At 48.4% G+C, this 24,092-nt stretch overlaps 1 protein-coding gene across 1 annotated transcript in view; it reads left to right on the top strand.

Moving 5' to 3' along the window:
• The window catches only part of Ppp1r16b (protein phosphatase 1 regulatory subunit 16B), an 87,508-nt gene that overhangs the window by 23,871 nt on the left and 39,545 nt on the right, over positions 1 to 24,092 (top strand). The window contains exon 2 of the mRNA XM_050151276.1: positions 4,533 to 4,881. Within this exon, the coding sequence (XP_050007233.1) occupies positions 4,632 to 4,881 (250 nt within the window). The 5' untranslated portion in view covers positions 4,533 to 4,631. The remainder of the gene's footprint in view (positions 1 to 4,532; positions 4,882 to 24,092) is intronic.

Raw genomic sequence — 24,092 nt, 5'->3', positions numbered from 1 at the left:
GCTGGACACTTAGGTGAGCTGGATGCCAGGCGATCCTCTTCCTCCAGGGCATGATGTACGCATGCTGGCTACTGTCAGTCCCTGGAATCTAAACACCTTAGCTGAGGGCTTGCTGGGCAGCTTGCAGGCCCGTGCATGCTATGAGATGTAAATGGCTGTGCCCTGCTCCGTGTCTGGAGATTCCAAGACGGCCTTCCTTTTCTGTGCTGACTGGATCTCTGGTGTTTGGATGCTGCTGTGTCCCTCTGCCTCCTACAGGGCTCCAAACTCAGTGACCACAGGAGCTAGTGATCGGTGACACAAATATAGGTCAGGTGGGGTAGGATGTCGGGAGGGACTGGGGCCAACTAAAAGGTGTGTGCTCCCCAAGGGTAAAGCCTTTCTCTGCACCTTTTGGTGGCTGCCATGTGAGTTTTGTGGCCAGATCTTGAGATGTTCTATATCTGATACTGGACATAAAAACGCCAAGTTTTAAATGTGAGTACTTAATTGAGATGTTGAAGATGGTGTGGGCTAAACCCAAACAGACTGATAAACGTGAATGGACTAATACAGGAGGTTTGCTGATTAAGTTTGGTCTGTAGTCCAAAAGTGTACCTTACAGATCTCAGACGTTCTTGATCTCTTCAGTCTGGGCAGCCCTGTCCTCTCCAGAGGGTGTGTGTGTAAACCCAGGGCTTCTTGTATGTTAGCAAGCAGCCCAACAACTGAGCTACATCCCTAGACCACAGCCCCTCTATTTTTTAAGCCGTGATGTTGGTTAAATGACTTCATCGGTTTTCTTTACTTGCAAGACAAACATGATAGTGCCCGCTTCTCTAAGTAGCCGGGAGGATTGGGTGGGTTTTTAATTGACAGGCAGGAACCTTCCAGAAAGGAGAGCTAGCCTCCCATTCGTCTCTGATTCAGGCTAGTCCTGGAGCAGGTGTTCACACGAAGTAGAACTAACATCTGGTTGTCCAGCTCCAGTGAGACCATCATAGCACCATGTTAGGGCATCCAACTCCATTCTATATGCTCAAAACCACCCGGCCACAGTATCTGTCTCAGTGGCCACAGTCCAAAGCGGGGACAATACTTGGAGCTGCCAGGGAGCCTGCCTCACTGTGCCTAGCTGGAGGGAGGGAAAGCAGGTGCAAGCCCTCTGGAGAGGAGAGTGGTGGTTTCTTTCTTTTTCTTTTAAAGCCTGATTTATTTATTATGTAGACTCACAGCCACATGGTTGGCGATTTCTTTCAAACTAACCGGGGTAATTACCAGATCATCCGACAGCTGTGCCCTGAGGTCATTCGCCATGAGAAATGAAAACTTATGCTCTCACAAAAACCTGTCCATGGATTTAAAAGCCACAAACTGAAAGCAACCCAGACCTTTTCCAGTAAGTGGATGGGGGAAACAAATTAATCCGCAGTGGAATACTAGATAACAATAAAAAGGAGCAAAAACTATCGACGCGTATGGTGATTGGGATGAACCTCAAAGGAGTGATCTGTGTGAAGAAAGCCAGCCCTCAGTTCTTACTTGCTTTCTACTCCTGTTTTTATAGTGTTGTTTGAACAAAAGCCTAGAGACAGCGAGCAGATCAGTGCCAAGGACTGGGATGTGGGTGGGTTTGGGGGCGCGTAGGGGAGCCCTTGGGAAGTTGCCGGAAGGGGTGCTTGTAGCTGAGGAGCGGTTGATATTTTACTGTGGTGGTATGCACTGGTGAAATTACTTTAGAACTGTATCTGGGGAGTATGGGTTACAGTTGGTAACGTCCCTGTTTTCAAGATAAAAAGTTAACTACAAAATGACTGCAAGAATTTTTAAACATGTTATATTATGCATTGAACCCAGGTTTCATGCATGCCTGACAAGCCTTCTACTCCGGAGCTAGAGCCCCAGGGTTTCTTTTTTTTCTTTTCTTCTCCTCCGCCTTTTGGTTTTTCAAGTCTATAGATCAGGCTGGCCTCAAACTCAGAGATCCACCTGCCTCTGCCTCTCCAGTGCTCAGATTAAAGGTGTGTGCCACCATACTGGCTCTTTTTCTTTCTTTCTTTCTTTCTTTCTTTCTTTCTTTCTTTCTTTCTTTCTTTCTTTCTTCCTTCCTTCCTTCCTTCCTCCCTTCCTTCCTTCCCTCTCTCCCTCCCCTCCTCCTTCCCTCCCTTCCTTCCTTCCCTACTTTCTTTCTTTATGCTGTTGTTTGCTTGCTTGTTTAATTTGGAGACAGGGTCTCAATCAGTGGCTTAGGCTGGCCTTGAACTTACTCTAGCTCAGACAGGATTAGAACTTGAAATTCTCCTGCCTCCGCCTCCCAAGTAGCTAAGATGCCAGGCTGCCACCAGGCCCAGAAACTCTGAGTTACTTAAAACCAAAACCAAAGCAAAGCAAAGAATGCGAAAGCCAAGCTGCATGTTTCCTATTGAGTCTTGCTCTTGATTTATCGACCACTGAGATAGACCCGCTCAGACCCCTGGGGTTGGCCCTGTGACACTGTCAGTTTCCCCCCTCTCCAGCTGCTGCTGGCTTGTCTTCTGGATTCAGGGATGGAGGGAGACTGGCCCATTTCACCCCCTCTTGGCTCCTAAGGGGCTGGACTTGGGATCCCTGATGGTCGGTCTCTGAAGGAAAGGCCGTCTGGAGGGAGGACATTGAAGCCTAGGCCTCAGGAGATCAGCAATGTCTTCCTGTAGTTCAGACTTGATTCCCCAAGAAGGCAACTTTGTTTTTTCATCCCACAAATGTGGACCCACCCATCCTTCAGTGTTTCCCAGCAACCGGAGACAGCCTTGCCTGGTGGGTCGAGGGTGCTCTGCCTTCACGCCTCCATCCCTTCTTTGCTAGTAGATGTGCAACCGTAGCCAGCTCTTTTATTCCTTGAGTACCCTGGAAATTCTGGGAGGTGACAGAGCATTTTGCAGATGGGAATATAATCTTCGGAAGGTTCAAGTGATTGTCCAAAGACCCCTTTCCTCTGCCTCAGAGCACCCAGGGTCTGTGCCAATGTGAAACCCACTTGGCTTCAATCTCTGAGAGCAGTTGTATGTCCTTTTCCTTTGAAGGTTCTCCAAGGTGTGTATATGGAAGGACTTCAGCCCATAGATTCCAGGTCTAATATTTCAGCAGTTAGTAAACTTTTGGGGTTGGGGGGGTACTTTAACCCTTGAAATTCAGGATCCTAAAGGGACTTTGTTTATGCAAATTGTTTATTTTTACTGTCTTTGATTTTATGTCACAGTCTCACTGTATAGCCCAGGCTGGCCTCAAATTGATAAATGTGCTTGCCACCAAGTCTGATGACCTGGGCTTGATTTCCAGAACCCAGAACATCATGGGAAGAGAATTGACTCCTGCAGGTTACCCTTTGACCTCCACATGTGCATCATGGTGCTGTGTGTCACAGCCCAAAAGAAATAAAATGTAAAAGGAAGATAGACACCTATCATGTGTTATAACTCTGCTTGACATTTTGATGAAAAAGAAATAACTGTCCTAAAACAAACGAAAAAGTGAGAAAGAGAGTTGCCCTGTAAGTCTGGCCCTTTGTTGGGCTTTACCTTAGTGACAGAAGTCACCTGTTGTGTAGCGTTAGGACACTTGCTCTAGGAGCAAAACGAGAGTGGAAAAGGTTAGCAGTGTCTTCTCCATTTATGCAAACAGTTCTGACTTTGTGGGCGCCTTGAAAGGGCCTCAGGGGTCCCTCCACAGGGTGCCTGGGCCACACTTTGAGAACCACCGCAACTTTATATCCTCTTAGATCCTTCCAGCCCATTTTTGGCTTCTATTTCTTACCTGCCCCCCCCCCTGCTCCCTCCCCTCCTTCTCCTCTCACGTAGCTCAGGTTAGCCTCAAACTCACTATGTAGCCAAGGATGACCTCAAACTTTTGATCCTCCTGGCCTAAATGTCCTCAGTGCTCAGATCACAGGCATTCACTTCCATACACTAGTTATAGGGTGTTGTGGATGGAACCCGGACTTGGTTCCCACGAGGCAAGGAAGCAGCCAGCTGAACCCTATTCCCAGCCCTCAGGGCTTCTATTTGAATGCTGCACAGCCTGGGGTTTCCTGGGTTTGGTTGCCCCCGTGTTGTCCTAAGCCCCAAGATACCCTCTAGTTCCACTATCACGTGACTTACTTCTTGAAGTAGGATGCCTTTGCACAAGAATGCTTGCTGCAAAGGGCAAGCTTCTGTTAGCTGACTGTGGCTTGAGAGGCGGGCAAACGCCATCATGCAGCAGAACTTTCAGGAGGAATGGAATGGTCTCTATCTGGGTATCCAGCGTGGGATCCACTAGGAAGTGTGCACGTAGGTGTGACTGTGAAACTGCACTGTTTTCCTTTCATTCAAACGCTGGCTCACAGCAGAGCCAGGCCTTGCTGGGACCCACTCTCTACTCTTAAGAAGCTACACTTTGCTCTTGGCACAAATGGAAAGAAAACCTCAAGGGATCTCTGAACTCTGGTCAGGGTGGTCGGGTGAGTTTCTCTACCATACGATGTGTATTCTCGGGCCTCATCAGTCCATCTCTGTGTGTCTGTCTTCCCTCCCTAGGCCCCACCATGAGGCCCCAGCCCCTCGGGAGCCCCTGCGCTCCCCTGGCCCCTGGCACACCGTGCTAGCCCCAGGAGGGCAAGGGCAGGTGCGGGGGCCATGGCCAGCCACGTGGACCTGCTCACCGAGCTGCAGCTGCTGGAGAAGGTACCTACGCTGGAGCGCCTGCGCGCAGCCCAGAAGCGCCGGGCTCAGCAGCTGAAGAAGTGGGCACAGTACGAACAGGACCTGCTTCACCGTAAGCGCAAGCATGAGCGGAAGCGCAGCACAGGTGGCCGTCGCAAGAAGGTGTCCTTTGAGGCCAGTGTGGCGCTGCTCGAGGCCTCACTGAGGAACGATGCCGAAGAAGGTAAGGCCCCCTGGCTCCAGAACCCCGTCTGTACAAGGGCAGGCAAATTCTGCTCCTGAGGTCAAGTGTGGGCCACCCCATCAGTCCACATGAGGAAGAAGATGGCCCTAGGAGACTTCTCCCCCACTCCTGAGACAGTCTCATGTAGCCCAGGGAGGCTTCCACTTGTAACGCAACTGCGTATGACCTTTAACTTCTGACCTTCCTGCCTCTACTTCCCAGGAGCTGGGACTGCAGGCCTGTGCCATCACGCATCCCTTCCCACCCCCAAGCCTTGGCTTTATCTTAGATTGTTGGAGACAATGAGTCCAGCTTTTGGCTAAGGAATACAATAACAATTTCCCTTCCCTCCTACAAATATTTACTGACAGCCTGCTTCCTGCGGCACTGGCACTCCGTGCAGAATGATGAACACGTGGTATCCCGTGTCCCGTGTCCCCCCACCCACCCAAGCTGGCTACTCTAGGATGCTGCATTTCTGGAATCCTTTTCTCTGGTCCTTACTCAGCCTGTGGCATGCTGGTCTTCTTTTTTCATGCTGGGAGGGAACCCAGGGTCTTATACACGGATCCAGCACTCTCTCCAGAACCCATATCCCTGAATCTGTTCTCAGTTCACTCTCCACGGCCACATCCATGGTGGAAGGTAGTGAAGAGCTAGACCCTGGGGGCTGGTGACTTAGCTGGGAGGTTAAGAGCACCGATTGTCCTTCCAGAGGACCCGGGTTTGATTCCTAGTACCCACAGAGCAGCTCACAATCAGCTATAACTCCAGTTCCAGGGAATCTGACCCACTCTTCAGGTACCAGACATATGGGATATGCGGACATATGTGATACACACACATGCATGTAGGCAAAATACACATACACATAAAATAAAAAATGATAACATCCTTTTTAAATGTATCTATACCCTGGAGGTGGGCAGCTGGGTTTAAAACTGGATGTGCAGGTCCCTGTGTGACCCCGACACAGAGAAGTTCTTTTGTTCTCTGTCCTTAGACTTTACTTGTCCAAAATGGGGGAGACCGTAGCACCCCCGTGAAGGCCTTCTGAGCATTCAGTTGAGTAATACCCGTGAAGTATCTCGGACATGGCCCTCATGTTAACTATACGCTTATGATTGTTTTGAAATTTTGCTTTCTGACTTTTGAGACAGGCTATCAGGTAGCCCAAGCTAGTGTCTATGTAGTTGAAGATGACCATGAATTCTTGATCTTTCTGCCTCCACCTCCCAAATTCTAGGATGGCAGGTATGAACCCCCATAGCTGATGTATCAGCATGTTTTATTATATTGCTACCTTTTATTTCTTTAAATGTGTAGTTTATATTGTCATGGATTCCGTAAGTCTGGAAGTAGAGACAAGTATACACCACGTTGTCCAGGATGGTTTTACTCTCCGAACTGTGTAAATAAATGAATTCATGGTCATACGGTTTCCGGGTTGCACGGTTACCCTGTACTGCTTACATTCAATAACGCCCACTTTACAGATAGGGATATTGGATTCAGAGAGATTCAGAACCTTGACCTGGTAGGATAACAGGATCAGAAACCCTACGTAGGATACTACCCCTTGGCTTTTCAGGTTTGCTCTCTACAGCTAGAATGGCTTTGACCAGGCTCCCTGAGTGTGCATAGACTCACGCCTGCTCATTATAGCTGCAGTTTGTGCATATGCCCTTTGACCCCTCAGGAGCATCTGCACTACCCCTGGAGAAGCCTGGCATGTCCCCTGGATTCCTCCCCTCTCCTGGTATTGAGAAGCCTAGCATGTCCCCCGGATCCTTCTGGAGCCTCTCCTGGTATTAAGTACTAGAACAGTTAGTGAGAGCTGAGGGCTGGGGGCACTGAGAACATAAGAGACCATGGACGTTCATAGGCCGAGTGTCCCTAACCATGGAAATCTGAAACATTTGGGGCACCTACATAGATGTTACATATAGAAACAAACATGCCTGACCTCATGGGATGGATTGTAAAGCACTGGTGGGCTAGAAATGATACCCAAGCTGCTTGCTGTAAGTAAGCAGGACAAGAAGTGAACTTACGTTGACTTGGGTTCCGTCCTCGAGCAATCATCGCGAGTATTTCAGTACATCAGACACACCACATTGCAAGCCTTTCAGATAAGAGATACAAACCTGTGCTCCCCTGACCCTCCAACTTCTGGACTGCCTCGAAAGCACCATACCATTGATCCCCGTAATACGGGGCCCTAGGACGTGAGCAGGGACAGGCTCCCAGATCCATTGAGTTTCAAACGGCTCAGGTGAGAGCTGGGATGAGCCCCTGAAAGGCATGATGGCTCAGGCTGGGGATGTGGCCCCGAGGCTCCTTCCCACGTGTGATTTGGTGTGCTGGGTGACGTGGCGGCCCCATCCCACTCAGGGGGTGGCTGGCAGGCTCATGACGAGGTCTAATTTTTGGTGGAGGTGGCAGTTCACTAACTCCTCTCTCTCCACGTGTCAATTGCGCTTTTCTGGAAAACCCCATTTCCCTTCCCAAGGGGCTCTGCAGACTTTGAGAGTTGGCTGTGTGTTTTGGAACAGTTAATGGCACCTACCCAGCCCGCTACCCAAATATCATCTCTTGTCAACTGTCAAGTACGCTGCTTAGAAGATACATGGCTTGGAGTTCAAGGGTGCTCCTCCGCTCCATCCCTAGCCTATGACCTTGAACAATTTGTTTTCCTCTCTGTTTTCAATTAAAATTGAAATTAAATTTCAATTAAAATCTGCATCATGGAGGGCTTGGGTTCGAGAGAGTGTGGCAGGAGTTAGAATTGGTTCTAGATTTATGTAGTTCATCTGGTAGAGGGGTTGCCTAGCATGTGTGAGGTCTGCAGTACTATGTAAACTGGATACAATATCCACACCTGTGATCTCAGTACCTGAGGCAGGGAGGTCAGAAATTCTGTGTCATCCTTAGCTACATACTGAGTTCAAGGCCCTCCACGAGAAGAGCAAAATATCCTAGACCTTTGAAAGTTACCCTGAACTCCGTGGCAGATCAGCAGTGATTTAAATAGTTCTCCAGATAAAACAACTTTAATGTTTAAGAAAATATAAAATTCATACAAACGAATTCTTATTAAATCAAATGATATAGAGTTGTACAGAATAACAAGTCCCTTCCTCTCTCCCTTTCCCCCTTCTAGCCCCTTCTTGTTGATCGAAGTCTTTCCTTCTATGTGTGGACCGGGAGGCACATAGACCTTCATATTTTTTTAAGCTTTTATGCAAGGAAAGGCATCTTGGGATTCCAGGCACGTGACTCCAGTGTTCACTCCCCCTCCCCAGTATGAAGTCTCGGAGTTACGTGTGCCATCAACACGCAGCACAGCAGACCTGCACGGTTCTCTCTGTAATGTTTTATAGCTGGTGTCACCAGGATCTATACAATTTCCCCAGTAGTTTTGCTTTGTGCACAGTGAACTTTTGGGCACATGTCTAAGTATTTATCTTGGACAAATGTGGAAACATGTTTGCGAGCTGGATGGAAGTCATTAACAAAAGACCCCTGGATTGGTGTCATTGTGGAAAGCTGTGGGGGCCGTGTGAAGGGGGCCCTGGGGTCCACGGGTGGATGCATTTGAGGTTGCCGTCCGTCAGCCCTTGAACTTGCTGATCTCTGCTCAGCTTCCTGGCAGCCTGACAGAGCCCGCCTGTGCCTGGGCTGACTGAGAACGGCTTCTGCTTGCTGGCTGAGCTGCTGTTTGGGAGGCTGCTGGGGTGTTAGCTCACAGTGGCGAGGGAGCATGGGTGGCAGCTCCCCACTCCCTTGAGCTCACAGCATCCTGAGTCAACCTCCCCACCTGCAGAGGGGGTGGGTGAGATTTGTTCTCCGAGAAAAACAATCTGGCTAATGTCCTTGACCTAGGACCTGCCTGAGCCCCTCCCTCACCACTCCTCGGCATCTTTTGATTCCTCCTCATGGCCCCTAAGTTCTTTGGCCCCTTTGGCACCTCTGGGTGTGTGCTTCCCTCACCTGGCATACTTTCTCTAACTCTTCAGGTTCCCAAGGAGAGCTCTCCACAGGCCTCTGGGCACCTCAGCCGTCACTAGCATAGAAACGGTGCACCACGCTGTTTCCTGAGAGGCTGCAGAGAGCCAGGGGGTTGGTGTGCAGACTGTAGTTCATCCCCCCTGAGTTGAGATCTCAGCTCTCCCAGTGACTACCTGTGCATTGTGGGGACAGTAACCTAACTTTCCCAGACCTCAGTTTCCTCACTTGAGCGTGTTCATACCCCTACCGTGTAAAGTCGAGGGGCTGACTTGACTTGGTAGATGCTGGAGATGTGTGGTAAGAAGTGGGGAAGAGCCGAGGGGCTGACGTGACTTGGTAGATGCTGGAGATGTGTGGTAAGAAGTTGGGAAGAGGCAGAAGCTGTTATTTCTGTGCTGTCTATTATTCCACGTTTGCGCAAGCTCTCCCTGTTACATATTCTGACTCTCACCTTCATGATTATTTATCAGGTACCGGGTACCAGGCAGCTGCTTTGCATACGCCATCTCGTCTAATCCTTACAGTGACTCTCTCAAGCTGAAGTTGGGATAGTCAAACCCTATTTTGGAAAAGTAACTTGGAGCTTCATTTGCATATCCTAAGATCTGCCCCCCCCCTTTTTTTCTTTTTTTTAACTGTTCAGGAGTTTCCCACCAAACCCCAGGGCTCTGTGCCCATCTTCACAGTCTAGTTTTAGAACTCGTTCATCACCTCTTGCTCCTGCGAAATCATCCCCAGGGCCCAATCCCAGTCTCAGGTAACCATGAGTCTCCTTCTGCCTTTTCTGGATGTTTCCTCCATCTGAAACCAACAGTGTGTGAGCTTTGTGATCATCTTCTTTCATCCTGGAGGGCAGTTTTGAGCTTGGCCAGGTTGTAGTGTGTGTGAGCTCTTGCTCCCTTGTTCCAGCCTTCTAGTGCGCCACTGTAAGGCTGTACCACAGTCATTTCTACTCACCATGGGCTGAGCATGTGGATCTTGGCCCTTTGGGATTGGTGATCAATGCTGCTAAGAACAGGTGTCTGAGTCCTGATGTGGACATTTGTCCGTCATTTTGGTGCAGTTACCCAGGCATGGGGTTGCTGTGTCACATGGAACATTTCTATGGAACTTATTAAGAAACAGAATAATGGCTTTCTAAAGGTTTCAGAGCAGGCAGGACCACCATGGATAGGGGTAAGGGATCTATCTAGGGACCCCAAAAGTCAAGACCCTAAGGACAGCAGAAACACCAGGGTCCAGACAGCCCGAAGAAGCACAGATCACAACCACAGATAAACCAGTCTATTTTATAGGGAAAACCCAAAGCAAGAGGTGCAGGTCAGTCTGGTCGCTAAAGATGAGGGATTTAGAGACTGAACTGAGTCCTGGATCTGTCATGAGAGTCCCATGAAGGCTTACATGTGACTTAACCTCTTCCAAAGCTGCCCTGTAATGGGCTTGGGAAGATAATGACACAGCTCTGCTTTAGAGAACCGTTGGGTTGCAACTTAAGTGAGTGTTTGCTCCTTTGCTTCAGCCTGTAGGGCTTCCCTGTATGGCCTCGGCTCAGCTGCTTTCCAACCCACCAAGGCAATGGAAACTCAATTCAATGTAACGTTATGTAGAAATGAAATGTGTAAAACAGTTACAAGATCTATGCCAGGGCCAGCAAACTGGCTCAGAGTGTGAAGGCACTTGTCGCCAAGCCTCATGGCCTGGGTTTGATCTCCAGACCCCACATGGTGGAAGAAAGAACCAGCATCCACAAGCTGACCTCCCCATATAGACCATGACACACACACACACACACACACACACACACACACACACACACACACACTCCATAATGTATCAATAACAATAACAGTAATAAAAAGGCTGTCTAGCATAAGTCAGCTGGAGGTACAGGACCCTCATCCACTCAGATCTGTCAACATCTCCTGGTCAGCATCTCTGTGGGGCACAGCACAGGGTCCTGGCTTTATCTAAAGGAAATGGCTCTGACTTTCAGTTTTGGTGACTTCTGAACAGGAAAGTTTCTTTTCCTCTCCTTCTAAAAATAATGCCTCCTCGTAGAATGTTCCAAAACTATAGAAAGCGGAGACACTAAGAAGATAAAACCCACCCTTGCGATGACCACTGACAGCCCCAGGTAATGTTTTGGTCTTTTATCTAGGAGCTACACACTGCTTTCTCATGGGGTGATTGAAGGAAAGTTTAAGTGAGGGGTGGAACACGGAGGGCTTGGGGCCAAGGTGATCCCCTTCCAATCTCAGAGTTTCTTTGTTTTCTTAAAAGCTGAGACCCCTAAGAGCTTGTGTTTAGCTGGGGTCTGCTAATGACTATCTACTGTGTTATACATTAGGCACACTCCTGCCATCCCAGTGTGTTGGAAGTCTGGGACTAAAGGATTATGAGTTTGAGGCCAACCTGGGCTAAATAATGAGACCCTGGCTCAAAAACAAATAGATGGGAAGGAAAGGCGGCCCACCAGTTAAGAGTACCGACTGCTCTTGCAGAGCACCTGAGTTCAGTTCTTAGCACCCATGCCAGATTAACTCTAGTTCCAGGGGACCCAACATCCTCTCCCGGGACTCCTTTGAACACCTTTGTTCATGTGCACTTACCCACACAGAGAGATACACGCAATTAAAATATAAAGGAAACTAAATCTGCGACAATGAAGAAATTAAAACTTAGAGGTTATTTCTTTGGTCATTAAATCAGAGCCGTACCTGTTGTTTTTTCTCTGTTTCTTTTGCACAATAGCATCCCGTCACCTACCTGCCTAAAAGTGTCTGCACCTTCCATGGGCACCCAGGACCAGCTTACCTGGGCTGTTCTGGCCAAAACCTCCCTTAGGACGTGGTCACTTTGAGGTTCACGTGGTATTGGAGGATCCACTTGGAGACACAGCTCACATGGCTGTTAAGTTAACACAGAAGATCTTACTTTACGGGGCGGGGGGGGGGGGTAGCCTTGGAAAATGGGCGAAGCCTTTGGACGGCTCTTGTGAAGCAGTGTGGCATCCACACCCATCAGTGGTGGTTCTTCCTGGTTGGTGAAATTGGAAGCCATTTCAATTTCTTTCTTTCTTTACCATTTTTATTTGAAATTTATTGGTCTGCCCTGCATCTTGAATGGCTCTTTACCCAAGTGACCTTTTTAAAACATCACAACTTGATCTGTTACATGCCTCCTGCCATGCTCCCTGCCATGATAGTCACAGACTCTAGCCCTCTGACTCTGTATTCCTCAATCAGTTCTGCATTCTATAAGTTGCCTTGGCCACGGTTTCTCTTCACTTTCACCGGTAGGAATTTGCTCACCCTCATGTAACACCTATTTAATGTCGAGAAACTATTCTTAATCATACTGATTACCTAGATTTCTCTGAATTGCTTAATTTTTGTTCATATTTTCTACTAGCATGTTTTTTTCTTTGATTGGGTTCAGTGACTGTTGATGTTTGGGAAGGGAAAGATGGTCAGTAACAGTAAAGGGGGGATGCCAGCCTTCTGCTCTCAGGCATGGCTCAAGTATTTTCTGCAGAGGGTACATTTGTGTGCTCACTTTAAAACTGTGTTCATAGGGTATTTATTTTCCACAGTGCCAGAGCCTGAAGCCAGAGATTTGTACATGTCAGGCACTGGCTCCTCCACCAAGCCACACCCTAAGTCATGCTTATGGTAAAGATTTTGTTTATGCCTTGACGTTCTTAATTTTATGTAATAAAACCTGACTGCTTGCCTTATTCTCTTATTATTTTATTCTTTGCTTTTATATCATACTTAAAGCAGGGGTTTGGGGCAGGGGAGTTGGCTCAAAAGCTATGAGTACTTGTGGGTCTTCCAGAGGACCCTACTTTGGTTCCCAGCATCCACCTGGTGGCTTATGATCATCTGTAACTCCAGTTCTGGGGAATCCAACACCCTCTTTGGATCTCCCTGAGCAACAGACACACACATGGTACACGTCTATACATGGAGGCAAAATACTCATACACATGAAACAGAAAATAGACGAATCTTCAAAAGGTAGGGGAAGTTCAGAAAATGATTTGAAGGCCAGTTCTCCCAGCACAGAGTTTTCTTGGAGCACAGCTACAACTGCCCACTTGCGTCTCATCTGTGGCTGCTGTCACACAGTTGAATCTGTAGCTGAAACCATACGACTGACAAAGATGAGACTATTTACTCATCTCTTGACCTTCATAGGAAATGCCAATCAAGTACAAAGCATCTTCATCTTGACATAGATGAATACCTAATAACTTGCGCTTTCTTCCAGGTCTCTGTGACCTTCTTTAAATGAATCAAATATGCGACGCTGCCGGAGTTTATACTTTTTAGTATAAAGTAGTAAATGAAAATCTGTCTCTGTTTTCTTCCCCAAGAGTTATCCATTTCCCGGCATCCCTTGCTTTTCCTCAGGATTATGACACCGCTTTTGTGTCCCAGGGCCTCCTCTGCAAACATGGAAGCCTGCCAAGCTCGTTATTCAAGCCCCGGAGCTCTACACTGCGGCATGATGATTTGTGCGCTCTTTAAAACTGGTTAATAGGACAGTTCAATTCTTTCAGTGCTGGAACTCGAATCCAGGGCTTTGGACATGCTAGGCAAGGGTTCTGGGGTTCTCCCACCCAGCCATATTCCAAGTCATGGTTATGGCAGAGTTTGTCTTCATGATTTGGAATTTTGATTTTTATGTTGCAAATCTGTGAATGCTTGCCTTGTTCCTTCATTATCTTATCCTTTGCTTTCAGTCTCTTTAAACAGGGCTCAGAGACCTTGCTTGATGGACATATTAGTCCTTCCCCTGTCGTCTCTTTCAAAAAGCTCTTGGTTCTTGTTGGGTATTCACATAATCATTAGGACTCTTTGGTGAACTTTCTCTCCAAACGCCAAACATTGAAAGTATCTATTGGTGCTCTAATAACCAATAAGTTTAATTTGGACCAAACTCCCATGTTTGCCATGGTAAGGTTTTCTAAATAGATCTAGGGGTGGGGTAAGGGAAAAAAGCAAGACGACTTCTCTCTTGGAACACTAGGTGTTCGTTAGGAATTCTGGAAAGAGGGTCTTCTTTTTCTCTCTTTTTCTTTTCTTTCTTTTTTTTGTAGAAATATCATTTTTCTTCCTAAAAGGAGAAAAATGTATATTAATGTCACATCAGGCTCCCTTGTCTCCATCTTAAAGGTGTGTGGCACCTGTAAACCAGAGAAATTGCTTTCTTATTTGTTTTTTTTTTTTTTTTTTTTTTTTTTTTTTTTTTGCAGATTCTCCCAGGGTTTTCTATGTAGAAAAATATTCTTTGCCAGTAAGGTCTGATAACCTTGTTTGATCAGGAGACAGTCTGTCCAGTCTATATCTGTTGGTTTTCTCTTCTCCTCAGACTTCTGTTCCTCCTGCATATGTATATGGTAAATATATTGACTTTCATATATTTGAATTAATAAGGATATTCATACATATTTAGGAACACTTGGCTTTGAGACTTGTGAATATCCTCTACTGACTTTGTCCTCCCCAGAATCTAATCTGGCTGTCCTTGGAGTGAGTGATAGACACCTTTCTCCTTCTGGTTGACTTTGTCTCTTAGTATGGGGTATATTTCTCTCTCTCTCTCCCCTCCTTACCCTCCCCCCCTTGTGTGTGTGTGTGTGTGTGAATGTGTATATTTATATGTATGTGTGTGTTGTCTCTTGGAATGGGGTATATTTCTCTCTCTCTGTTCCCTTCTCTCTACCCCCATCCTGTGTGTGTGTGTGTGTGTGTGTGTGTGTGTGTGTGTGAGAGAGAGAGAGAGAGAGAGAGAGAGAGAGAGAGAGAGAGAGAGAGAGATGCGTGTGCACGGCTCATATAAATGAGGCAAGCACTTTTTGTCTCTTTACTTTTTAATTTTGAGATTGGGTCTCACTTAATTGCCTAATCTGGCTTTGAACTCACTGGTGCCCAGGCTGGCCTTGAACTTGCAGTGCTCCTTCCTCTGTCTCTCTAATAGCTGAGACAATATAGACTGAGCCACCAGGACTGACCTATGTCCCTCCCTCCCTCCCTCCCTCCCTCCCTCCCTCCCTCCCTCCCTCCCTTCCTCCCTCCCTCCTCTGTCTCTCCCCTTCCTCCTTTCCCTTCCATCTCCACTCCTTCCTTCTTTCATAGCTACTGTTGACTTCTAAATTATAGCGGAATACGCCTCCAAGTTGGTTTCCCATTAGTTCAGCATCCTCCCATCCTGATTTTCTAAGAACCAGCTGTGAGTGATCCTCTTCATGCAGGAAGCAAGCATGGACCGACTGCTTTCATATGCTAAGCACTGTGACACCAGCACCCAGAGACCTTCCTGGGTGCACCCGATTTTTGACACTGAAGTCAAGACTCTAAATTTATCTTGTTGAGTTCTGAGCCCATTATCCACCTGCTCAGATAATTTCAAATTGAATGATAAATTAAGACTTCCGTGTCACCAGTGACAAAAGCTCAAATCAACAGAGGCAGAATGGGCTCACGTCACCAAAAAACGCATGAAGATCACAATTTTGGGCCACGTGGAGATGGGATTACCAAATCCTGTCAGTGAAGGTGAGCCCAGATCCTGTCCAGTCAGCTATCATACTGTCCTGGGCTCAGCAAATCCCAGAATCGAATCTCATTGGCTAGGTGGTCTTTGGGCCAATCAAGTGGCCTATAAGGGTCTTGGTGGTGGGTGGAGTCAGCAGCCTCCTCTAGGGTTACTGCCTGCATGAGGCACTGGGCCAACATAGGCCCTAAGCAACAGGGCCATCTGACCATGGATAGAAATCTCCGAAACCGGGGGCCCCTTCAACCTGATTGTCTAAAGTATTTCATCATGGCAATGTGGTTAGGCAATGCTGTGACTGTCCCTGTCTATGCCATATGCCTAACCCTGGCTTCCATTTTTCCTGTGCTGGACTAACATCAGGGCTCTGGTATGTCTAAGCCAAGCAAATGAGATGCTGTGTCTGGAAGCAAGGAAGGGACATGGATGCCGAGCAGGCTACAGCGGCATATTGTGTGAGTTCCTTTTCTCATTGCTGCATCAGAGTACCTGACAGATGCACCTTAAGAGGGCTTCGTGTGACTCACAGTCAGTGCTGGTGGGGAAGGCCAGGTGACCGGAGCTGCTCAGTCTGGGGCAGTGGCAGTGTATGGCCTGCATCTGGCAGCTGGTGTATGGAGAAGACAGCAAGAGATTCTACTTTGGAAAGACCCTTCCTTCCCTGCCAAAGCTCAGGCGTGTTCCCTCTGGGGGTTCAACACGCTGACGGCATCAGGACAGAAGGACTCTGTAGCTGTTACCAAACTGGCCCTGCCGCATTGGTGGTGAGTGAGCGGTGAGCTGTGCCAGCCCTTGGAGCTAAGCATTCAGCAGAGTCACCTTGAACAGAATAAAGCACCCACATGCTTTCCTGTGGATGGAGGTGTTGTAGAGAACCTTGTCAGGAACAGACACCCAGGGAAAGGAAGCCAGCAGGCTACGCATGAGCAGTGCCATCTGCGTGTTTTCCAGAGGAGAGGACGCTGTGACCAGCACCTCTGAAGATGTCCATCCTGTTGCTAGGCACAGGCTCACTGGAGAAAGGAGCCTTCTGCTTTTCTTGGCTCTGTGCCACTTCCACGAAGGTGCTCATGGACCTCCCTGCAACCTTCTGATTACGATTTGTTCCCCTGGCCGGCTCTGCCCACACAGAGTGGGTTGACTGTGCTTGGATGAGTCCCTGCGCACAAGGTCGTTCCCATTCTTCTGTGATGCCGGCCTTGTGCTTCGGTGTGGCCTCTCGTCCCGGGTGGTGGGAAGCTATTCACGGGGAAAGAAGTCACTTTCAGTGATCTGACAAACCGTAGTCAGTTACCAAGGTGATGTCTCGGGCCCTTGGAGAGACTGAGCCAATGGAACTTCCTTGGTACCGTTTCAGACTCAAATCACTGTGACCCCCAGCCGGCACCTGCTCCCAGGTGTTAGCCAGGACACATGTGTAAAGCTTGTCACATGTCCACAGAGTCCAGATAGTTCCTGTGTTGACATTCCATTACCATGACAAAATATCTTAGACAGTCAGGTTGAAAGGAGAAAAATGTTCATTTTGGCCCCTGAGGTTCAGAGATTTCCATCCACCGTCAGTGGGTCCTGCTGCTTTGGGCCTCTGTTGGCCCTGTGCCTCATACTGAGCGTGACCCCTAGAGGAGGCTGCTGACTCCACCCACCGCCAAGCCCCTCATAGACTTTTAAAATGAGCAAATCTTAAGGCCTTCTTTCAACTGCCTATCACAAACAGTCCCATGGAGAACAGCTAGGATTTGGAAAACAAGAATATTCTAGATTACTCTCAGAGTATCCACCATCAGCACCACCATCCTACTTATATGTGTCAGCGGAGCTGGGCCCCGCCTGTCCTCTGTCTAGCTAACACAGTTGCATCTAGAGCCATGGTGAGGACTGAGAAAGGATGTAGAAGAAAAAATGGCTGAGGAGGGAGGGAGGGGAAATGCCCCTTCCCACAGACCCAGAAACAACGAGATCAAACCCCACACCCTGATGGGCAGGACTCCAGTGCCTCAAGAGAAACTCTGCACACAGGCTTTTTGGCTGAGGTACTGTAAGTGCCCTGGTCCCCACAAAGGTAGTCATGGCAGTCCTGCAGGTGAGTCACCGATTGGTGCAAGGAGCTCCTCCCCCAACTCTGTTTCTTGGTTCTCGACGACTCCTTGAGCAGTTCTTGTGGTATGGTTTGATTTGGCATGTCTCCCAAAGGCTCATATGCTGAAGTCTTAGTACTCGATATAGTTTAGAGGTGGGACTTTTGGGAATTAGTTGGATCATGAGGGCTCTGATCTCATTGATAGGATAATTTACAGATGGGTTCATAGTTGAATGGACTTCTCAGAACCATTGGAGAGTGTAGGAGGCAAAGTCTTGTTGGAGGAAGTAGGTCATTGTGGGGGTGAGCTTTTAAAGGATCTTTCTTGATCCTCTATGCTCTCACACAGGCTCATTTGTCCATCCCTCTCAATGCTTTCTGGCAGGTAAGCCCTACCACATCGGTCTGCCATGATGCTCTGCCTCACCACAGGCCCAGACACAATGGAAGCAGCCAAACATGGAACCATGAGTCAAGGTTGATCTTTGCTCCTTTGTTAAAAAAGATTATTACATTCATGTTTAGTGTATGTGTGTGTGCACACACACATGCATGTGTGTGTGCATATACACATGTAGAGAGGCCAGAAAACAACTTACAAGAGCTGATTTTCTTCCTCTACCATGTGAGTTACAGGGATTGAACTCAGGTTATCAGGCTTGGCAAAAGCTACCCTTTACACACTGAACCATCTTGCTAGCCCCTTTCCTCTTCAAGTTTCTTCCCTCTGATATTTTTTTCATAACAATGGAACACTGATTCACACATCTTGCCCTGGCTATAGTTGGCTGCAGGACCATTGTGTTTCTGGGCTCAGCTAGGATGACTTGACCTCTTCTTCCGTGTGGTTTTCACTTAGCATGGTGCTCTTAGGGTTCTAAGGAGGCAAATCCTGGTGCATAAGTGTCTACCCAGCCTTTGTCTATATCATGCCTGCTGATGTCATCTGCAGGATGGGTCACATGGCCAAGCTCAGCACCAATGTGGGAGGAGTCTACATATTTCACTGGTGGCCACTTTTGTTATAATCCCGTACTCATCCCAGACTTTAAATGATCTTATTAGTGTATATTTGTTATACAGATTGATGGGCTTTATAATGGCATTTTTATTCAAATGTGTCATGTACTCTGGCCATATTCTTGCTCTGTTCTCTTCTTCTGTCCCTTCCACCCTCTTTCCAAATAGTTGCCGTTATATTTTCATATCATAACCATATGTATACATGTGTATATGTATACATGTGAGAGAAAACATGTACTATTTGTTTTTTTTTTTTGGGGGGGGTCTGGTTTGTTTTGCTTAACATGATAATCTCTAATTCAGCCTATTTTCCTACAAACACTATAACTTTCTTCTTCTGTTTTAGATGTTCAAATTAATTTTAAAGTTTATGTATTCATCTACTATTTGTGTGTATGCGTGTTTGGAGTTAGAGACAGTTGTGAGCCACCATGCGCATGCTGGGAACTGATCTCAGATCCTCGAAAGAGCAGCAAGCGCTCTTGGCTGCCCAGCCATCTCCCCAGCCTTCGTTCATCTCACGGCTGAGGAATCTCCACTGTGCTTTTCTGACACTTTTTCAGTCGGTTCCCTTGATGGACTGCGAGGCTGAGTCTTGGGAGACTGGCGGCTTTTCTTCAGCCTGGACTGCTCCTGGCGGTCAAGTTGGCCGGAACAGCGTGCTCTGCCACGGATGCCTCTGAAGGTCTGGGATCTCCTGGGTGATCTGAACGCCACGATCCCGAGTCGGGAATGATTGGCACGTAATCTAAAACCATGCGGCAGTCAGGACTCGGCACTGAACAGGGCTGTGTGCTTATTTGATTTCCTTGCTTATTAGTTGCAGAGAGCAGGGTAGTGGTTTATGGCACCGAGGGAGAGATTTATTATACTGAACATGCAATATCTGGGGTCAAAGGCTGGGTCAGCATGAAACAGACAGGACCAAGCAGCAATCCACAGCCAGATGGAAAGGGTTATTAGTTCACAGATGCCATTCGCATGGTAATCAAAACAGCTTTCAAGGAACGGATGACAGAAAGTGAACACAGAAGGGCCTGCAGCATGGGAGAGATGTTTAAAACCCACAGTTCAGCCATCACCTTCATTTCTTCAACGTTCCCTTGACCCCTCCCTCCTTCCCTCTTCCTATTTATTTATTTATTTATTTATTTTTGAGACAGAGTCATTATACAGCCTGGCCGGCCTGGAACTGCGGACCTTGAACTCACAGAGATCCTCCTGCCTCTGGCTCCTGAGTGCTGGGATTAAAGACATGCAGTATCATATCCAGCCCCCATCTATCTATCTATCTATCTATCTATCTATCTATCTATCTATCTATCTATCTATGATAAGATACTAGCACAAACTGGCCTTGAACTCTCTAGTAGTCAGGATGACCTTTTATTTGTGAACCTCCTGCTTCCACCAGGATTTACAGGTGTGCACCACTGTGTCTGAATTTTGTAGTGTTAAGTGATAGAACCCTTGAATTTGTGATGCCAGGCGAGCACTCTGCCCCTGGGCTTCTTCCCAGACCTGGGTGCCATTGTCTATTGGGTGTTCCAGGGTCGGGCACTTCACTGCACACCAGCCTACTGATGCTCTCAGCAACTCTCCAAACCCCACTGATGGCCCCACTTTCCAGATGGACAGACTAAGGCTGGGAGACACCTGCTGTTGGGGTCTGTGTGCTAAGTCTAATACTGCAGCTCTGGTCACACACACATGGGACATTTCTCTCTCTTTAAAGCCCAGCATCCCTCCTCTCTAGGTCACTGTACTTGGCAAGCTCTTGACTAGTAAGGGCTCAGCATGAACCTCTTGCCTAAGTAAGTAGCCTGAGGAACAAGCCCAGTCCTGACTCCCATCTGCCCAGAGGTGCGGTCATCTGACCCCACTGACCCAGACCCATCCCCAGGGAGGCCTGTCACATAGAGTCACAGTTTCTGGCCAGGCTTCCCTCAGACCTCATTTGCATGGAGAATTTTATAATCTTGGGTGACTTTCCATCACCAGCAGCCGAGAGATGGCAATCTCCCTTCTGTCTGATACTGTCCTTCCCAACATCTCGAGACGAATGCTATGTCAAAGGTCACATTCAGCTGACGTTTTCAAAATCATCTTCAGTCAGTCTTCGTGGCACACAACTGTAATTCCAGCCCTGGGGAGTCTATGGCAGAGGGATGACAAGTTGGAGGCCAGCCTGGGCTGCTGAACCCCATCATCTCCTGCTGGGATGTAGCTCAGTTTGGTAGAGCAATTGCCCAGCACTCATGAACCTTGGATTCCATCCTCAGGGCGGCATAAACCTGGTGTAATGGTTCAGACCTGTAATCTCAACACTGGGCAGGCTGAGGCAGGTAGATCAGAAGTTCAGAGTTATCCTTGGCTACGTAGCCAGCCTGGGTTACATGAGATCCTGTCTCAAACAAAACAAAATATCATTTTCTGACACCAGGTTCTGGGAATCATTGTATAAGAATAATCCCAGGCCTTAGAAAAGCATGTTAATTCAGAACGGATTTGTTTGTGGATCCCGAAGAGCCCACCCACTCTTTATTTCACTAGCTAAACCATCCACTTCAGGAAGCTAGCGACTGGCAAAACTGTTTTAACTAAGAGAGTCTTAAGGTTAAGCACTGATTAATGGAAGGGGGTTGGACCGGATGTAAACAGAGCGAGTAGGTAGGTTTGGGGACGAGCCACACGCACCCTCCTTGCCTCTGCAGCTGAAAATACATCCTTAAAACCCACACAACTCTGTCGATGCCTTAAAGTTCCATTTTTGGCAAGTATATTCTGGTCTTGGTGTGCTCCAGCTAGTCTGTAGCTTCTGAGTCATGGCACTGGGTGGCTGATCATGGCCTTGACCTGGGTGTCCTCAGGATGTAGCCAACAGGAGCCAGCATCCCCAGGGGGTTTGAGTCTATCAGTCTTTGGGTGGATTTGGCTAAGGCACCTGCTAAGGCATCTGGGCACTGTATGTCAGCTGGAACTGCTGTAGCCTGGGTACTGTGACAGACATTGTCTTTCTGTTAGTTCTAGAAGCTAGATGTTCACAGTCAGTCTCAGGCAATTTCTGGGGAAGCCTCTTTTCCTGCCTTATCACTTGTGGCGTGTTTGCATGGCCAGGAGAGAGAGCTTCTGCCAACTCTTCCACCACAGATGATAATCCCATTTTAGGGCGTCCCGCCCCCCATGGTCTCATCCAAACCTAACACTTTGCAAAGATCTGTCTCTGAATACCATCATACCGGGGTCTAGGGCCTTAATATGGGATTTTGGGAGAGACAGGTCTCAGCAAGTATGCTGCTGGTCCAAACACTGGCTTCCTTGATGACTTTTGGCTAGGGTTTCCTACAATGTTGAATAAGCTGGAAGACTCTTCAAGGCGGGGGATGACACCATGTGGTCCTCTGTGAATGAACATTCTTGCTTCTTTCTCCCACCAGGCCATCACTCCACCCTTCTCTCGCCTCTCCGCCATTCTTTGTATCTCTGTTGCTGCTCCCTGCTCTTCTGGCATAGGTGGGGCATGGTTAAGAGCACTGGACTAGGGTGCAAGTCTAAGTTCTACTAATTGACTGTTTTGTGAATTGGGGCGAGTCACTTGACCTCCCTGGACCCTAGCCTCCTCTTTTTAGGGATAATCAGAGCTATTTGAGGATGGTGGCCTTTGCCTATGTCTCTTATGTCTAGCTGTAGGCTGAAGTCTATTGCTATTTGAGATAGTCCTGACCTGGGTAGATACTAAAAGACCAGACTATGCCCACTGATGAGGGTGGGGACAGGCCCATAACTTAGTGTCTTCAGCGCAATGGCCTCATTCAGAGCCAGGGTTAACTGCCTAGCTGGGGAGTTTGCTTGGAAGAAGCCCAGCTTGGCTCCGATGAGACCCATGCTTCTGGGCTTAACTCCCCATTCCCACCAGTCTCTGCCCACCCAACAACCAGAACAGTGGCCTTTGGTCTCCTTCTGTCTGTACTCGTGCCCCCACCCCTCCAGGTCTCTTACCAGACCCTGGGAAGCCAATACCACCTCTACTGAGCCCAGGACTCCTGCAGAGAAGCTGAAATCCAGTCCACGCTGGAGCAGAGCCCCACCTTGGCTGCCTCCCTCTCCTGGCCCCATCAGGGCCACACGGGCTCAGCTGGCAGCCTGAGAGCACCCAGAAAAGTTGTACGAGGAGTGAAAAGTGACTGTCAGGTGACCACTCACCCTCAGCCAGTCCCCACCCAGATGAATGGGAGATTGGATGTGGAACTGGGTGGGACACGGTGAGAAGGGGGAGGCAGATGGTAGTCCTGGGATCCTGTAGGAGAGAGAGGGGCACAGAGAGACGCAAAGACCTATCTGGGACTTCTCGCTCAAGTTGGATTTGGGCCTAAAGTCTGAAGAGTACCAAGTCTGTGCTCATAACTGCAATGCAGCCCAGCACCCTGCAGAGAGCGGAAGGACACACTGACAGCCAGTACAGTGAACGGACCTGGTGCCAGGGGGCACAGGGAAGAGCCCACAAGGCTGGGGGCATGAAATGCAGACGATTCTAGCACCTTTGTGCAGAAGATTCCAGCACAATGGATGACCCTGACCGTCCTTAGATATCATGAAGGTTTCTTCTGGATCCAGGCAAGATTAAACAAACTTCAGAAATGACCAGGCTGATAAAGAGGGGCTGGGAGGGGCTGACTGGCTGGGGCCAGGCCAGGGGTACGTCTGCCTTCGGAGTGGAGAGCTCAGGGTTTCTTCCTCTGCTGCCATCCCAGGCAGCCTGAGTGGCAGCCCCACTGCCGTTCGCCCAGGCCCTGCCATCCGTCCCTATGGCTGCAGACAGGCTGATGCTCAGAGGGGCAGAAGACAAGCAGGGACCTTCTGGTCTCTGGGAGGAGCCAGCTTCAGTGTGGACAGATCGAAGGGCTTTCACTGGTACCCTGGGGCTTGCTGCAGAGGGCCTTGCTGAGCTCTGCCAGCTCAGGCCATGGTGACCCCTCAGAGGCACACTGCCCAGCAATCAGCTTGTTCTCTGATGCTAGCTGCTTCCCTGCACTTACACCTCAGGAAGGCAAAGGTGTGCAAAGGGGGTGTTTCCAGCAGTGGCTTGCGTGGGGGAGGGAGTAGGGGAGTGGTTAGATCACTTTGTCTGACCACAGAGACCTGGTGCCTCTGACTTCCCCTCCTGTCTGCAAAGTGTGAACTTGGCGGTCACGCTCTCTCCTTCCGATGTTCCTGTCACAGGTTAAACTCCCCTGTGACTGTGAGCAGAGATGATTCCTTGCCACTGGAGTAGAGGAGGACTAGGGTTTCCCATAATTCTGTTCTATCCTTTATCCTTGGCTGCACTCTTGCCCCTTTGACTCTAGGGTGATAACAGAAAGAACAAGGACCTTTGCTGGCTTGTATCTTGGCACCTCTCACATCAGCTTTGCCTCCCTGGACCTCAGCTTTTTGTGGTGACAGTGATGGTATCAGTTATAGCCATTTTGATGAAACCATGACTTCATAAGCCTGCTTGGAGCAGCGACTCGCCTACAGCAGGAGAGAAGGGATGAAG

The sequence above is a fragment of the Alexandromys fortis genome, unplaced genomic scaffold, assembly GCF_014885135.2.
Source record: "Alexandromys fortis isolate MF-2015 unplaced genomic scaffold, M_Fortis_MF-2015_v1.1 scaffold_27, whole genome shotgun sequence".
NCBI classification, from domain to species: domain Eukaryota; kingdom Metazoa; phylum Chordata; class Mammalia; order Rodentia; family Cricetidae; genus Alexandromys; species Alexandromys fortis.
Note: the sequence above shows the minus strand (reverse complement) of the source record. Positions and strands in the feature narration are given on the sequence as shown.